A 13,883-nucleotide genomic window follows, 5' to 3' on the forward strand; every position below is an offset into this window, starting at 1 on the left:
ATAATGCTGCTGACACCTACCTACTTCTTCGGTTGTCTTCACAATTCCAAGATTGTCCCTTAGCCAGCGGACTACTGCTCCGGCTATGGCAACAGATCCCTGGAAAAGACACAATCAGCAAGATGATCAGGTATTTGGAGAGCACGGGTAACAACTAGTTCTTTCTTTTTCCCCAGGCTAAAAATCTTCTACATGTGAATATCTTTAGCGATATTCACTTATTACATATTTAAAGGGGCAGTCCTTAGGAGCCAAGTGAACTAATGGCAGCAGCACGTTTAATTGGTTAATAGTAAGTATTTAATACTTGGTACACTTTTAGGTCTCCATATAAACTCAAAAGCTTTGGAGTATTTTTAATTACTTATATCCAATCTCTGGCATATATCCCCATTTACAAAACTATCACAAGTGGTGACACCATTTGTTTTGTCTCGTTTGCAAATCATGGGGGCAGAATGATTTTGAAAGAGAATAATGGGGAAGAACATTGATTACCAGATAAGATTAGAATATATAAAAAAAAAGGAGCCGACGAGAGGAATTTACTCATTTTTACAGAGGAGGCAAAATGACATTCTTTCTAAGGAGGCCAATTACATTTTGTTTTCCCGCTACACGCAAAATCGGCAGAATTATGTCACATCCTGTTTGTTGACAAGTGAATCTTAAACGCAACTAGATACCCAATTTTTTTTTTAGCAGTAATGTTAAGGATTCATTTAAGATTTGTGATGGTGCAGACTGGGATTAAAAGAGTTCCTAGTATGCTGCCAGGACCAGATTATTCTCATCTACTTAAATCCGGTATCAAATAGTGAATGTGCTTTATCATCATTCCTACAGTGCCGTGTGTGAGTAGAGCACAACAAGTATAACAAACAGGTCAACTTCAGTTTACAAACGAGAGCACAATAGGTCAGGTGGCTCTCATATCAGCAGGTATTTTATTCCGGAACAAAATAGACCCACATAGAAAATGGAAATATACAACAGACAGCAATGCTGAACATCACAGTATGTCCCATACCACACAGAACAGCTTCCTTCCAGAGCAAATATAAACACTATCCACCTTGGGTACCAAACATGTTGAAGCAAAACTCTGGTAGCTACAAAATACAGATATGCAGGAAACAACACCCAGTTAGTTTTGTGTATGTGACAGACAACACCTACAGTAGCTTATCTGGTTGGGCTGTAGTCAAAACAGCAGAGCCACGTCCCAAGCACACTAGGAAGCCAACATTACTGCAAAGAATCCACCTTACTTAGGAAGTGAATTCGTTTGCGTTTGGCCATGTATTATTCCTCACCCAGCACTCTACCGTGCAACCATGTCTCTATAAGAAAAGATTTTCTGCCACACAGAGGGCACATGTGGAAATCAAATGACTACTTCATATTAAAATATTCAGCATGTAGCACAATTCAAAGTGCTAACGGCATTATTTGGAAAATATTCATAAAAGTAATCGTGCCTTAAGGCATTTAAAAGCCACCGCTGCTGAGCAGCGTTAAGTATGCCTACATAATTTATAGGGATGCTTTAGTCTTCCAGATATCATAAGCTTTGTAATATAAATATATTCATTTACAAATATATATGTGGAGCCATGTCTGGTTTTGGCTACTAACCAGCCCTGCCTGATATATAAGTCTTGGTACAGTGCAGGCAGTGTTAGGCGAAATCCGGGTTTTCCCCAGCAGTGAGCAGCTTCCTTGAGTGACCGGGGGGCGGGACTAGGCTTGTGTTCTGCCCAATCCTGGGCTCAGACCTTGGACCATTCCTCAGGGTACTTAAGAGGCTGCACTTCCTAAATGTAGCCAGCTTGTCTCTCCCCCTGAGCGAGACTGGTCCCACAGATGCTAACCTCTCTTATATACCTAATACAGCATGATCTAATTGGACTGCATTACTCCCCTTCCCTCCCTTCCCTCCCCCCTTTGGACAGACTATGGGTGTGTACCTAGTCTGATTAAAATGTAGCCAATTAGATCATGCTGTATTAGGTATATAAGAGAGGTTAGCATAGTGTAGTCATGACTCCTGATGAAACTACACTGTTTAGTGAAACGCGTAGAGTCGCTGTGAGTGACGTCATCAGCCAGTACCCGGAAGTATACCGGTTGTCTCCCCGCAAGAAGAGCTGTGTTCCCCAGTGAGTCCACAACAAGAGCTGCACGGATCCCAGTGACGGATGCCAGGCGGGACCTTGGGAGTGAAAGACGCAGAGGACACAGAGGTTCCACGTTCAGGCAGTCCGAAAGGTGTTCCAGCCGATTCTGACAGCCCTGGGGCCCCGTGGTATCTGAGACGGAGGAGACTGGAGCTGGTGATATCCCCCGTTTTTTATGTGCCCATTTGCTATTATGACACTGTAAGTGTTCATTTTATTGCGTGTATAAAAGTATTTTATTGTGTTATGCTATGGAAGCCTCTCTTTCCTTTCTATAACCCTGATTGTTGAGGTTGCTGTGTACGCTGTTCACATTTCATCAACTATCCAGTTGTGGGTCATCTACCATTCACAGAGTCAAGCTATTGCCACTGATCTCTGACATGACTGATTATATCTGACACCACGTGAGTCTCCATTCAATAGATATAATCACACCACATCGTTTGAATTAACTTTATTTGCACTATGTATGCTTTTCTATTTGTTGCATATTGAAAACTGCGCTCCCCTGTTTTCCCAAGACATGCTGCAACAAGGAGTGGATACTACAGATCATCCACTTAACGGTTTAGAGCTGCATTTCTTTCACCTATCACTCATTTGTGATTATACACTTTGTGTTTATATACACCTATATTATATATTTATTATCACTACGCCACCCACTGTTTGCATCCTTTTGCATATTTCTATCGCTACAACAACAAAACAAAAAAGGCAGGGCTGAAGGCTCCCCTAGGGTGCCAAATACTCTTGCACCGGACCTGTTTCAACAATAACCATTCCAAGCAAGCCCGCAGAAATTAAAAAGTTTTAAATCACAGTGCTATAAACAGATCTAACATTCAACAAAGCAGAACTTACTTCAAGTGCATAACAGGCTGGTTGGTCTCTTCCAAGCTTGTAAGCTACAGTTGTCAAAAGGCCATGTTCAGATAAGACAGGCTATGAAAAAAAAACAAATAAGGATCATACATACATACATACATACATACATACATTTTGGGAAGGCATAAGCTTTTACCATCACAAGCTCTCAGAGCAGACGAGAGTAAAATTAAGTACTGGAAGTTCTGGTCAGATCCCTCCTAAGACATAGTATGTGTTGTGAATGTGCTCCAGGTTACATCCATCGCAAAAATACAAAATATATTGATCAAGTATATACAGATCAAGTATTACGCAAATATTGTACATGTGTACAGTGTACTGTAAACCATCAGCATAAACAATAATTGCACACATTCAGTGCAATAAAGACCAAGACTTAAAGCCACTCACCTTCTGGCCTGTGTTGCACAACAAGAAACAGCCTGTACCATATCTGCAATAAATAGAATAGAAACCAAAATAATTCAAGAGATGGTATTATGGAGTGAAATCTAAAAAAAAAAACCTGCCAGAAATGATAGTTGTAGCATGCTCTTCTAACATTGCAGGTTAATTCCATTAGTACCCCAAAAGTATTATACATTAGACCATTAGAGGATCCTGAGCCCTTATATTGGTGTTTCCCTACCACAAGTGAAAACAGGTTAGTGTTTCTGCACTGATGCTATACCAGTGTCTTTCACATTCATACAGGTAAAATACTAGATATTCCAGTAATAGAATATTAAAACATTTTTTTTTTAAATACTAGAGACCACAAAAAGACTTTTACCTCTGTTCTTGATTTAGTAATCAATTTATCCCATGCAAAGTTACAAATACAGGTCTTCAGCCTCTCTATCTTTTAAAGATGCAGTGCCACCAAGGGCCATAGTGAATTACATTTGACTTTGCAGGGTTATATTGCTGCATGGTAAGCTTTTCACACATACATTTTTCTCCTGTGCTATAGTCCCACTCTGGGAGCCCTATAATAAAATACTGCACTTTATAAAAAATATATATATATATATGTACAAAGGCAGATGTCACTCGCAATAAAGGTAGAAAGCCGGTGCTTGTCCCATATAATATTGAATAAAATGGAGATTCCTTACCAGGCAGACCAGGAGTCCAAGACCACGCAGCAAGAACCGAGACAGCACTCAGATTGATATCAAATATAGATGTATTGAAAAAAAAGGCACATACAACCGATGTTTCGGTCCTGAAACAGGACCTTTCTCAAGGGAGCACTCCTGGTCTGCCTGGTAAGGAATCTCCATTATATATATATATAGACCAGGTTAATTTACACCTTTTTACCGGGATCATTCATGGAGCAAAACAAGGTAGTGAAATAAATTCGCTTACACACAATGAAACACAATATACAGATAAAAAGACACACTTACTTTGGGGCTGGGGTTGAAAATTAGACTTTCCTAGGTGCTGGGAACTCTATAGGAGTGTTTTACCCTGACCGGGACTTCGCCCGGAATCTCCTGGAACCCAAATCGGCATAAAATGCCACTGCTACGTTCTTTTCTGAGATCAAGGTCTTTCCTGACCGCGAGTTAGTCCAAATCTCCTGGAACTCAAAATCGGCATAAAATCCTAGCCGTGACCACAACGTTCGATTCTGAGAACTTGGCCACAAAATGCTGGACTTAGTCTCTGGCGGGCAGGCTTTTCAGGCTTGAAATCGAAGCCGGTTGCTTTGCTATTACAAACAAAGCATCTTTCAAAAGCCGGCCCGCGCTCTTACGGCTCTGACTCAAGTGGAACACACCATCGGATTGGCTAAGGGCTTCTTATAGTATTCTCTGCTTCATTCATAAAATAGAAGCGGAGCGAACAGTCAATCAGCGCGTGGGAACGTCCCCAAGCAGCCAAGCCGGCTAGAAAAGCCAGGTCAGCGGGAGATTTGAGACAGCTGAGCATGCGCAGGCCTTCCACATACCTCCCCCCCAGCCATCTTTTGTGCAGGCTACACTAGGTCTGGCAGAACAAGTGGCATCCCAGAGGACTGCTATTGATCTCCGGACCTAGTACTCCACCTTTCCCCGCTGACCAAATGCTGCACCCCTGGGTATCCTCTGGCTGCTTTGAACTCTGATGTCCGGCAAACATACCGGCGCCTATGGGTTTGCACAGGCTGCCTGTTTGGACATGGGTTCCAAACGTAAAAACATATTACAATCCATTAAAGTATATTTTAACGAGGCGCGGTGATGCACCTCATACGCAAATCTCTTTATGGCCTATTGGGAAAACATTCACATTTTCGGTGACACCAATCCGTTTCGTAACAACATTATTTTTTATCGTCGCTACATAGACGATCTCATTTTGATATGGAGTGGAGACCTCTCGACATTAGGGATGTTCATTGATTACCTCAATGATAACACTTTTAATTTAAAATTTACATCATTGATTCACACAAATCACATTAATTTTTTGGGTATTAATTTATATATTGATATCAATTGTAATGTACAGACCAACATATTCCGTAAGCCCAATGCACGCAACTCTCTCCTTAGGGCCAACAGTAGCCATCCCAAACCCTTGCTACGTCGCATTCCCACTGGACAATATCTTAGACTAAAAAGGATATGTTCTATGGAAGAATCCTTCATAGAACAATCTGAGATATTACACGAAAGATTCAGAAGCAGAGGCTATTCTGAACAAAATATTCAGTCTGCCTTTTTACATGCTTCACATACAGAACGTTCAAATTACTTACTGTTTCATTACAAACTAAAAAAACTAATAATCTTTCGAATAATAAACCAGAGACCCCTCTATTTATTACTACCTACAGTAATCAAGCAAATCACATTAGAACGATCATTGAAAAACATTGGAGGATAGTACAACTTGATAAGGATTTGGCAAATGTAGCAGGGAATACCTCTAAATTTGTGTACAAAAAAGCCAAAACTATCGGTTATCATCTTTCACCCAGTTTATTCTCTTTAGAATATAATAAGAAAAAACTTCCAAAGGGATTCCACAAATGTGGGAATTGCACGTACTGCAAATATGCTACTCCACTGTCAGCAGTTGTTAGTAAATATACAGGACAAAAATATGTACTAAAACATTTTATGACATGTAAAACGAACCATGTAGTTTATAGATTGAATTGTGCATGTGGCAGTACCTACATTGGTAGGACGATTCGCCCTCTGAAAATTAGAATCTCAGAACATTTACGTTCTATAAAAAAGAATGACCCTAATTTACCTGTGTCCAAACATTTTTATAACTGCCCCCAGGGTTCCATTGATACCTTTACATTTAGTGCCTTAGAGCACATTCCAAAGCAAACCAGAGGAGGTAACAGAGAGGGAAACCTGAATCAAAGAGAAATGTTTTGGATTTATACCCTCGGGTCATTATCACCCGGGGGTATAAATACAGATTGGGAGTTAAAACATTTCCTATGAGCATATCTTAAATGTTTAAGTTGTACTTTATATTGCATATATGTATATGATACTATGTTGTTCTCAATTTACCAAGTTGGTTCATGAAATAGCTCTCTGAGCTTCTGTGTTCATTATTGATATATGTTTTGCTTATATTTATGAACAATATGAATGCATCAAAATATATACTGATGCATCTTTAAAACAATTTACTATGTCCTCAGAACACTTGTTTATATACCCAGTTGTTTTTAGCATACTACCGCATGTTTTTTAACTTGTTTCTGCGGGGTATCTGTGCTGGGCAACCCCTTAGTATACAATTGCCTGCCGTTCCTCTATCTAGCGGGGACATGAACCATTGCCATAACAACCCTGTTTGTTTATCTAGGTTGTTAGGTGCACACCTCCCGTTATGTCATTTCCGGTATCCGGGCCAATTATGTCACTTCCGGTTTCCGGAACAAGTTGAGATATCCAATTTCCGGCAGGCAGTATGATCTATAAGAAGGGGGGGACCAGCACACTATCTCTACTCTCTGACGAAGCGCCGAGCAGGCGTGAAACGCGTAAGAGCGAGACCCCCTATCCCCCTTTTTTCTCCTTGTCTGTCTGCATCATGATGTCGCAATAAAGAAGTGTTTTTAACAACATTGCTGAATCCTGTCACATCCTTATGCTTGGCTGTGCTCCGCATCACCGCGCCTCGTGGAGAATATTGGACAAATTACCGCAGATGCACGCCCCTCAGAAGAACCCAGGAACGTCTATGTGAGTTACCCATTTACTAATTGGGAGACACCCTATAGGTTATTGTTTGCGTTTTTAGACCTTGTCCTTATTGGCAGTGATGTAGTGGAGCTAATCATTCTCCATTTAAACCACTAACCAGGACTTTATATATAGGTCTATATTATACGCCTACCTACATACCTGTTTACTCACCTTAAGATGACCTCACCTGTTTGATTTTCTTCAATCAAGATATGCACTGATTATGTTACAAACTTTCTACCTATAGTCATTAGAGCACTATTCACTGGACTCTGTTCAATTACCTTGAAAGTATATTTTAATACACAGAGTCTTGGGGTACAGGGAACAGAACAGGGAACATTTTTGTCTCTTTATTTCTGCCTGCCTTATTTCCCCACACTTTCCCTGTGACTCAGTTTGGACTCTGAGTCCCCCCCCCCCCAACCTTATATATGGTTGGGCACCCACAAACCATATACTGGTTGTGGGTCACCGTGGCACTAGTTGGGGTACCCCCCTTAACCTAGCGATTCCCTCAGCTACAGGAATACATATTTATTCCTGTGCCTCATTCTCCTTTCTGGGCTATGCTGAAGCAGGGTACCCTGGTGGCGAGTTGCGCTTGCGTTTTCAAGTGGAGGTATTGCCGGGACAATACGCCTACATGTATCGGAGAATCAGGCATGATTCCCGGGTACATTTATGGGGGAACCGGGAACTCCAGACCCCAACCTCCTAGGCACATTCTGTCAACGGATCCGCCGCACAAAAAAAAAAAAACTTTAAACTCATACACTAGCAATCCCTGTCGGACTGCATGCCCGGAAAGGGAAAAACACAAAACATGGTTTAAGTACAATGTGATCATACAATGTTACTGGGTCCAAGAGCTAACTCTCTAGGACCCTTATACACGAAGCAGGGGTAACCAAAACTGACAACCTTTATAATAGAGCCCGGTTACCCCCACCCCCGTCACCAGAGAGAGTGGGTATTCCATAGGTATGTTTTACCATACTGGGTAGTTTGCCTTATCCTTGTGTGTGGAGTGGATTACTGCTACACCCTTATCCAGTATTGCTGTATTGATAGAATTACACAATATTGACAAGCAAACAAAAATGACACTAAACTGTCCCAGGCATGGGGGGGGTGGAGGGAAATGAATAACAGTTTATATTTATTGAAAATGCCTCCATTTGTAAAGCACACAACACGTTCGGAAAAAAAATAAAATGAAAGGTCCTTATACTGTAGCTATGCAAATATACATACATTTTTCGTTTGTTTGAACTTACGTATTTTTCGCTTGTCCGTCTTGGAAACACATTTGTCCAACTAAAGCAGCAGACTGATCTCCCAAACACTGCAGACAAAAATATTTGTGTGAGGTCAGCAGTCACAGAAGTGTGTGGCAATGATTTCAGCAGAAAGGTACACAGGATTCTTTGTGGTGTTCACTCCTGTAACACATTCTAATAGAAAGTGCAACATCCTTCAGGATTACTGGAAGAAAATAGTCTATTTTTTTATTCTGATATGCCTGGAGCATATAGCAATTACAGGTTCTTTGCGATCCAGAGAACAACCACATAGTATGATTGCAAAGAACCTGTAAAAATATATATATATGTTTTACGTTATTTCCCTACCAGAAGGTTAAGAAACACAAAACTCACCCCAGATATCGGCACTCCAGTCAATGCTCCAGATTTCTGGGGGGAAATAAAAATACACAGAAAGTGTATTTATTATTATGCATCTTTATAATAGCATTTGAAAATGAAGGCCAAGCTTATGTTTCCCATGACATACATTGCAACATGTATACGTAATGTCTTCCTATTTTGGTAGCATTAATATTTAAATAAAAGATATGCTCTCAATGAGCACGTGAGCGATACCAATCTAGCAGAAAGGGACGATGGCTTTTGCCATTATCCAATAGTGGTGCACTTCCACGTAATGGTGTCACAGTCAAAACAAATCCTTAGTGAGGCCACGAAAAGAGCAAGCAAGCACATTTCCAGTTATTTGCTTCAATATATATGAAATACTCTGCAGAACACAATATTGAGTTTTGAATTAAGCACTCAATTGTCCTCATTTGATTGGCACAGAAACTTTGACCATATAAATTCTTTATTACACCATTTGAATTTTTTTTATGAAACCATTTGTATAAATTCTTGCAGTTAAATTTTAGTCATAAGAAAAATAAAAAAAAAGACATACTGTACATTATTTTTTCCCAAGTATATTAACTTGAATAAAAAAAACAACAAATTGCAGCTAAAAGTCAAACATCAGTTTCAGCAGCCTAATTATTTTATTTTTATAAACATATCTTTATTTAACTGGAAATGATGTGGGTGTGCGCTAAAAGTGCATGGAATAAGTGACTGGTGAAAAGAAGCCTTTACTCACCAGGCTAGGACACATTTTCTATGGTAGGCAAAAAAAAACAAGAGGGTAGAGAGAGACGTTCAATTTCAAGTGAAAATATTCGCTTCAGCTAACTGCTGAGTAAAAGCAGATTGTTTCGCAAATCACAGGAGGACTTAAAAGGATAATTTTATAGGATGGTATTATGCATTTACGTAAGATGTCCCAGGCACACTTAGAAACAGACCAAGCAATGGGAGGTAATATTTACCAACGGTTTGATCCAATAGGAACGTCAGATTAAAAAAAAAAAAAATCATGACTAAATTTGTCAGTTTTTTTGAATACTCTAGAAGGCCTGGGCCTTACGTTGAATTCGGTATTTGGGCCCGTTTCCCCCCTCATAAAATGCACCTATCAGCTGAATATTCCAGTAGTGCAGTGTTTGCAACAGGGATTTCTTTGCTTGTTTTAGCTTCTGAGGCTGATGCACATTTGAAAAACATGCAAAGACGGAGCGGTCTTTTAAGCTTTTAAACCATCCGGTTTGCTTTAAGAACGGTTTCCGCCGTAGCAGGTTTGTTCACATTTCTGGTATGTGACTTAACACGGATTAAGTAAAGGTTAAAAACCATCACATGAAAACAGAAAAATATAATAAAATATATACAGATCTTTATCTTATCTTTTTTTTTTTATTAAGACTTTTACAACAGTTTCAGCCATTTAATTGTACCTCAGCCAGGGGTACTCCCCGTTGCACTCCTGCATACTAATTTCCTCCATTTTACGTGAATGTGGATAGTCCAAACACATGAAGACAGTAGTGTCCATCTAAAGACACTTAGGGGAGCAGATAAATCCAGTAACTTTTTTTTACATTTTGGTAAGCAATAAAATAAATATCTGCCAAAAACTTTTACCCAATGGATATATCAAAGTACTAATGTTTAAGTAAATATGCTTTACCATGATTCCATATATCTCAGAGGAACTCCTCACTTTTGGCAGCAAATCCATGGGAATATCGAAAAACCTAAAAAAATAAAGAGCATTTAATATGTGTATTTTAATTATTTTTTCAACAAGGATGTGGCTTCTACTTATGAAACAAAGGAGGAAGAGATCTGAAAGAAAAGGTTGTATAATTCCTTTGTGTGCGTGTGTGTGTGAAACTGTAGGGGCTTCCCTGGGTATGTGCCCCAGTGCCTGGAAACGCAACTATACACTGAACGGAGGGCAGTTTCTGCCCCTTTCCCTCCCATTTTTTGTGGTGTCTGGTTTGAAGCCAGACTTGCACTTCTTCATTCAGAGATGGCAATCACATCCAAACAACAGATTTTATTTTTAATCCAGGCGGGCTTCTTGGCCTTGTACTTCCTTAAACCACGACTGACTTTGCAAGCTACTCAAAACCAGACGTTTAATCTTTTTTTTTTTTCTCTTCGGATTATTAATTGGGCTCCCATGTCCCCCCCAGAGCTTAACAATGTTACTTTTATCTCCAGTATATTTTTATTTACAATTCCACCCTTGCTTTCTGGTAAATCGATAAGGCCACTAGATCAACCTCCTCCCAAGAAGTCAACAAAAAGCTGAAAAGGTCACTGGGACCATGTCACAGCTTCCTTTTGGTTTACCCTGGCGACCATCTTTTATTCTACTTGCAAGTAGAACTTTGGAACCAGAACTGAAAGCAAATCACCAGCTATAAGGAATATGAACTAGGTTTTTTTCTTCATTGTTTTAATAAAAATGGTGAAAGGAAATGGCGCAAAGCGCTAATGCTAGATGAATGTGCTTACTATGAGGCTAACTATTAGTGATAACCTAATGTATGTGAATTCACAATCAAATGTCAAATAGCATATGCAAAATAAACAAAGTGTGAATGGGGGGCTGCCCAAAGAAGGTCCTTTGACCAATTTAGATCAGATAGCATTCAAACAGGAAACAAGCGACTTTCAGACGCCTCCAAAAAACAATACCCAGAACAATTAAGAACTGAGCAAATATATAATATGAATCAAACCATGCAAATAAGTCCTGTCTAGTGTCCAGCGTGTCTGGAATAGTAGATGACTCCAGATGACAATCAGATGAACATCAAGGACATGTAGGGAGTGAATAACAAAGACAACATAGTGTGATACTGTTATAGGAATAAATTGTGGAGTGAGGGATGATGGACAGAATTCTACACAAACTAAAATGGTAAACTGAACTTGGGATGGAACAAACATTCAATAGGACACACTAAATGACACTGACTGTTTCATTGTTGGTCAGTAATCACTGTTTGTCAACGATATGCTAGGGATAAAAAAGTTAAAAAAAACCAATGTATTCTAGGTAAGTCGAAGTCGACATAAAAAGAAATATAAATGAAAAGGTGATGTAGCGTGGGCGTTCTTCAGTGGGAAAAACTGGAAACCTACATACACATACCCCTGAGGAAGGGACGCAGGCCACGAAATACGTAGGGTCAAAGGTTATGACTCGAGCACATCAGCTCCATACCAGGGGCGCACACACGAACGCGCCTGTGATGTCCTTCTGCAGAGTGGAGCTTCTGGCATCTCTTCATTTCGGACGGCTACAACTGTTCTCTCCATACAGAGTTTCATCCATCTGACTGGTGCCACGCCACGCTTAATACCAACTACCAGATCCGAGGGATCCCAGCGTGTAGCGACCATCTTCTCTGTCACACAGAGGCTCTGTTTATGTACTATTAGTACTCCATGCCCTTATATGTCCTGCTTCTTGTAAGTAGGATTCCAGTTTTTCCCACTGTGGAACGCCCTTGTTACATCACCTCTTCATTTATATTTATTTTTAGGTCTTCTTGACTAGAATACATTGTTTTTTTACCCATAGCAAATCATGGTTTGTCAGTAATCATGGTTTGTCAGTCAGTGTCATTTAGTTGGTCCCATCCAAGTCCTATTTCCCATTTTAGTTTGTGTAGTATTCTATAACTATCATGCAACACCTCACAATTTCTTCCTAAAACAGTATCACACTGTGTTGTATTTGTTATTCTCTCCCTACATGTCTTGATGTTCATATGAAGTCATCTACTATTCCGGATACGCTGGCATGGTTTGATCATACATACATATATTATTTTTTGCTCGGTTCTTAAATGTTGTGGACATTGTGTTTTTTTTGGAGGTGCCTGAAAGTAATTTTTTTCTTTCCCCTACACTGACATTTGACATATATATATATATATATATATATATATTATGTACCGGGTCCTTAAAGACATCGGGAAAAAAAATTAAATTGCCCGGCCGGGTATCTGGATACCCAGCCGGGTAGGTTTAGGGGGCAGAGGAAGAGGACAGCAGCAGGAGAGGAGGATGTCAGTCGGCAGGGGACGACGGTGGGCAGTGGTGGGAGAGGAGGAGGACGGCAGCCTGCAGAGGAATGCAGCGATGGTGGAGGGAGAGGAAGACGTTAACCTGTAGAGGACAGCAGTGGTGGAGGGAGAGGACGGCAGCTAGTGGCGATGGAAGGGGATCATGTGAGTGGAGCACGGCAACACAGGACGATGGCTGGGGAGGAGCGCCCCCCAACGGTCCGACTCGGAAATCTTCTGACTTCTGGTGTCTGCTTCATTGCAGCTCCTCCCCAGCTGCCATCCTGTGCCGCTCCTGCTCCGCTTCTCCCACCGCCACTGGCTGCCGTCCTTCTCTCCCTCCACCTGCGCTGCGGTCCTCTGCAAGCTGCCATCCCCTCCGCTCCCTCCGCCGCCAGCTGCTGTCGTCCTCTGAAGGTTGCCGATCTTTTCTCCCTCAACTGCCCGCGGTCGTTCTCTGCTGGCTGACATCCCTCCTTCTCTCCTTCTGCCATCAGCTGTTGTCTTCTGCTGAAGTTCCCTGGCACCAAGTTCCAGCGCCCTGGGCCAGGTAGGTAAAGTATGGCCGGGTGCTGGGTACCGGGTACATCACTACTCATTACGCCATTTAATGAAATGTAACTTACTGGCATAGCTCTGTATCCCATTCCAGGGTGTGAATGTTGAAAAGCATGGTTCTGCTTGCATTGGTCACATCTGTGCAGTGAACACCTCCATTTTTCCCTCCCGTCAGGCTCTACATTAAACAAGAGTGATTTGCAGTATAAGACCAGGTTTACTGAACACTGCTAAGCCTTAAAGTAGAGAATGGTCTAATCTAATAAAAGGAGTAACAAAGTATAGTGAAGCGGATTCTGTATTTAGGTTCTAAATGATTAT

At 40.8% G+C, this 13,883-nt stretch overlaps 1 protein-coding gene across 3 annotated transcripts in view; it reads right to left on the bottom strand.

The window, feature by feature from the left end:
• Nucleotides 1-13,883, bottom strand: part of GK (glycerol kinase) — a 73,024-nt gene that overhangs the window by 24,376 nt on the left and 34,765 nt on the right. For 2 of the 3 annotated variants that reach the window (XM_075590294.1, XM_075590298.1), the window contains exons 7-14: nucleotides 13,631-13,740; nucleotides 10,607-10,673; nucleotides 9,680-9,697; nucleotides 8,932-8,967; nucleotides 8,551-8,618; nucleotides 3,465-3,507; nucleotides 3,048-3,128; nucleotides 21-99 (exon numbers count right to left, since the gene is read on the bottom strand). In XM_075590294.1, the coding sequence (XP_075446409.1) occupies nucleotides 21-99; nucleotides 3,048-3,128; nucleotides 3,465-3,507; nucleotides 8,551-8,618; nucleotides 8,932-8,967; nucleotides 9,680-9,697; nucleotides 10,607-10,673; nucleotides 13,631-13,740 (502 nt within the window). The remainder of the gene's footprint in view (nucleotides 1-20; nucleotides 100-3,047; nucleotides 3,129-3,464; nucleotides 3,508-8,550; nucleotides 8,619-8,931; nucleotides 8,968-9,679; nucleotides 9,698-10,606; nucleotides 10,674-13,630; nucleotides 13,741-13,883) is intronic. The other variant, XM_075590297.1, reaches the window with a different exon arrangement.

The sequence above is a fragment of the Ascaphus truei genome, chromosome 3 (assembly GCF_040206685.1).
Source record: "Ascaphus truei isolate aAscTru1 chromosome 3, aAscTru1.hap1, whole genome shotgun sequence".
In the NCBI taxonomy this organism is placed as follows: Eukaryota; Metazoa; Chordata; class Amphibia; order Anura; family Ascaphidae; genus Ascaphus; species Ascaphus truei.